General features: G+C 46.8%; 1 protein-coding gene across 1 annotated transcript in view; it reads right to left on the bottom strand.

Moving 5' to 3' along the window:
• Window positions 1-4,493, bottom strand: part of PAQR5 (progestin and adipoQ receptor family member V) — a 67,827-nt gene that overhangs the window by 47,566 nt on the left and 15,768 nt on the right. The window contains exon 2 of the mRNA XM_011968884.1: window positions 2,729-2,894. Coding sequence (XP_011824274.1) covers window positions 2,729-2,779 — 51 coding nt within the window. The 5' untranslated portion in view covers window positions 2,780-2,894. The remainder of the gene's footprint in view (window positions 1-2,728; window positions 2,895-4,493) is intronic.

Here is a 4,493-nt window from a genome sequence, read left to right as displayed (position 1 = left end):
TGGTGAAGATGGTGAACAGCAGGCTGGGGAGCTGGGGTTCTAGTCTATGGACAGGGCCTCTGAAGTCTCCTGCCAGCATGCTGTACCCCTCAAAGTGCCCTAGAGAGCCTAGGAGAGAATGATAATAATGACAACCAACATTATTAATTGTTCACCACGTGCCAGGCACTTCACTTGGGTCATCTCATTTAATTCTCAAAACCCCAGGAGGCAGATACTATTTTCATTCCCTTTTTACAGAAGCAAAAGCTGAGGTAGAGAGATTATCTTGCTTGAGGCCACTCTAAAAGCCAAGTATTGGAACCCACAGAGCCTACCAAAGGTAAGCTTTAACAATTGTATGAAATATCCTATTTTAAATATTCATGCAAATAGTGCATTCCATTTTTAATATGCATGCATCTGTTTTAATACTAATAAATGTCTTTGCACCAAATCCTCAGGCAAAACTACCCTCCAGGCAGGCAGAGCCACTGTATTTTCTCTATGGCTTCATGAACCCTGGGTATGACGCCCAAAAACCCAATAGTGGATGCTGGAGCCCAAGGAAGATTTTGAAGCAAATGGTGGATGCAAGGTGTGATGCTGGTCTTCTGCCTCTAGCTAGTGCCATTTCACTAAAAGATATTATCATCCTCTAACTTATGAAAAACTGGACAGAGAGGACATATTCATCTTTCTCCCTTAGCCTCTGCCTTGGTTGTCCAGTCCTGACATTCAGAATCTCCATACATTCAGATTCCCAGCAGGTTACCCAAAAGACCTATTGATACCACTCTGCCCCCTTCACTTCTTTCCTGTGGACATACTCTGAACCCAACCCTGACCAAAATGTCCAGAAAGATATATAAGCAGACTGCCATAACCTCTACCTGAAAGAGGCTCCCCAGTCCTCCCGCCATCACCACCTGTCCCATGATCTCCCATCTCCAGGCCTTTACTCACACTGCTCCTTCCACCTGGAATGCTCTCCCCAGCTCCACAATCCTGTCCATCCCTCAAAATCTGTCTTACAGATCACCCCCTTCATGAAGACTTCCCTGATCCCTTCCTGCTTGATATAATTTGGCTCTGTGTCCCCATTGAAATCTCATCTCAAATTGTAATCCCTATAATCCCCATGTGTCGAGGGAGGAACCTGGTGGAAGGTGACTGGATCATGGGGGTGTTGTCCCCCAGACTGTGAGTGAGTTCTCTCAAGATCTGATGGTTTTATAAGTGTCTGACAGTTCCTCCTTCACATCGTGCTCTCTCTCACCTGCTGCCATGTAAGACGTGCCTCTTCCCTCATGATTGTAAGTTACCTGAGGCCTCCTCAGCCATGAAGAACTGTGAGTCAATTAGACCTCTTTTCTTTATAAATTACCCAGTCTCAGGCAGTTCTTTATAGCAATGTGAGAATGAACTAATACACTCCCCCGTGATGGAAGTGACCAATCCCTTCTCTGAAACAATCACCCTGTCTTAAGAGAGACCCTAACCCACTTTAGGAAAGAATTTCTCATGCACATTTAAAAATCTTCCTGACCAGCATATGAGCCACGCAAGGACAGGATTTGTATGTAGTTATTCGCTGAATCCCTTGCACATAATAGGCAGTCAATACAAATTTCATGAGTAAATACATTCAAGAATCACACTGTGTTCCCACTAATCACAGCTGCTAATGCTCTGTGGGTAGAACCAACCAGCGAAGCGCACCAAGAAGAGAAGGTGATGGCCATGTGAGAACAGAGGCAGGCGCTCTGCCCAGTATCATAGGAGCCAGCCACACATGTAGCTTGCCTATTACTTGCCACATTCCTCAGCTCACCCCACCAAACAACTCTGCATCCCTTATGGTTTCCCCCATGCCATCTTCCTGGAATCACCTGGCTTCACAGGCTTTTAGGGATAGGGTTTGGCAGTTTCCCCCTCAACCTTCCATTGGTGATGTTGAGTTTATTTTGAAATTATTTTTCTAGGGCAAGTCGTAAGTGCTTGGCCATCAGCCAAGTAGAACTCTCCTCCACTCTGTCACATCTTCCCAATGAAACTTCCCACCATGAAATGACACCCACTCTTCTTAGTCAAAAAGGAAGGAAATTTGACATCAACAAAGAGGTGCAACACAACGATGTGTCCTTTGCAAGGGAAGGAGGAAGTGCACCAGTTCTCTGTTGTACACAACCAGGCTCACCTATGGCTTATTAAAGCAGATCATCAGTGAGTCTCACATATTTCAGGGTACATGCCTATGAGCTCCCAGGCCCATAAGTCAAGACAGTGCTAAGGCCCATTCAACAACCCTCCCCATCACCCCAGTGAAGGCCTGGCCTGGGCATCCTGCAAGTAACAGGGATGAGCAAAGCCATGCCCTCGTGTGCTTTTGCCCATAGTCTGCTTTCAAGCACCCATAGGAGGGTCCTAAAAAAATAAACCTCCTATCCAGCCAGCTGCTGCTGGCTTTATCTCTTCAGGTTGAATCTCAGTAATGACTTTGCTTCTGGATAAAACACAGATGTTATAAGGAAGGGTTATAACTTAAACAACTTTGGGAATACTTCCATTTCAAGGTAGGTGGGGGAAGTAGGAGGCTGTAATATCCTCCAAGGAAGTGTGGGAGGGGATCCTTGAAGAGAATGGGCCTGTACAGAACAGACTAGGTGAAGACAACAGTCCCCCGTTGCAGAGGCCAAGCCCTGGTCACACCCTGGAAATGAACCATCATAATAAATAGGGCACATACCTGCGGTATCTGGTCTGTGCTAAACAGCCTGGGGAGCTTCAGGCTCAGCATCTTGGAGCTGGGTTGGCAAGGCCAGTGGGTGACAGAGCCTCCCTGTTACCAGGCCTCGATCAAAGCTCTGACATGGGCTGGGGCGTCTCTGCCTAGCTGGTGCTGTGCTGCTTCCCTGAAAGAGGACAGCATGAAGAAACCCAGTCAGTTTCAGCCTAACTCCAGCTGGGTCAGGACAGTCCGCTTGTTCAACTATTGAACATATACTTGCTACACGTGATGGCACAAGATCAAGCTTCCTTAAAAACAGCAATACGATCAGACTGCTGAGTCATCCACTCCAAGAGTGCTGGAGGGAAGTAATTAAATAATAATATGGGCAATTACTATGGTCTGAATGTTTGTGTCTCCCCAAAATTCATGTGTCAAAACCTAATCTCCATTGTGGTGACAAGGAGCAGGGCTTTTGGGAAGTGACTAGATCATGAAGGCTCTGCCCTTATGAGTGGGATTAGTGCTCATAGAAAAGAGGTATGAGGGAGCTTGTTCGCCCCTTCCACCATGTGAGGACACATAGAAGGAGACATCTATGAGGAATGGGCCCTCACCAGATGGGGAATCTGCTGGCACCATGACCTTGAACTTCCCAGCCTCCAGAACTATTAGCAATAAATTTCTGTTGTTTATAAATTACCCAGTCTTGGGTATTTTGTGATAGCATGCCAAATGGACTAAGACAGTGATCATAAAATTGCAGAGCTAAGGCCAGTTGTGGTGGCTCATGCCTGTAATCCCAGAAATTTGGGAGACTGAGATGGGAGGATCAGTTGAGCCCCAGAGTTCAAGACCAGCCTGGGCGATATAGTGAGACCTTGTTTCTACAAAGAAAAAATTAAAATTAGCTGGGCATGGTGTTGTAGTCCGAGCTGTTCAAGGGCGGGCTAAAGTGAGATCACTTAAGCCCAGGAGGTCCAGGCTACTGTGAGCCATGATCATGCCACTGCACTCCAGCCAGAGCAATACAGCAAGACTCTGTCTCCAAAAAAAAAAAAAAAAAAAAAAAAAAAAAAGCCACAGAGCTGAAAAGGGTCTTAGAAGTCACCCAGTCTTCTCATGTTACACATGAAGGTGGGAGGGGTGGAATAACTTTCCCAAGGCAGCAACGCAGTGGGAGAGCTGGGCTGCACACTGCTCCACTCCACCAGAGGCTGCGCCTGGATGGACAGTGGGATCTTAAGTCTGTGTCTAGCCAGTGGGTGGAAGAGGACCAGGAGCTGCCCCAGATCCCAGAAAGAGAAGCAACTCAACTCTTCCAGAAAGCTGACCAGAGTTCAGTTGCCCTGAGACACACAAAAGAACCAAGCCAAGCAAATAAATCCAAGGCACTTGTTGGAGACAGACCAACTCAAGAGTAAGTAACAAGATCGCTTAAATGCAGGATGAAGACCACTTAACAGCTGTGAGTAATGTGCACCACAGAGACCCAGAACCCTTGGAACAGGTCCAAGAAACAGAAAAATACACCTTGGATTTAGCAAAGAAGAGCAGAGTTGGAAATTGACCATAGTAAATTTCCTCCTCTACCTCTATCATCACTGGGCCGAAGTCTACCACCTCCTGAGAGCCCTCCTCATAGTCCCCGTCAACCAGAGGGGTTCTTTCCCTGCCTCTGAACACGCAGAGACCTTGCTTGTATGTACCTGCGGCACCAACCACATCGTACCTATAGTCACAGCTAACTTCAACCACATCGTACCTATAGTCACAGCTAACT

This window comes from Mandrillus leucophaeus, unplaced genomic scaffold (genome assembly GCF_000951045.1).
Source record: "Mandrillus leucophaeus isolate KB7577 unplaced genomic scaffold, Mleu.le_1.0 Scaffold12, whole genome shotgun sequence".
NCBI lineage: Eukaryota > Metazoa > Chordata > Mammalia > Primates > Cercopithecidae > Mandrillus > Mandrillus leucophaeus.
The sequence above is the reverse complement of the archived record's forward strand: the minus strand, read 5'-3'. Positions and strand labels throughout refer to the sequence as shown.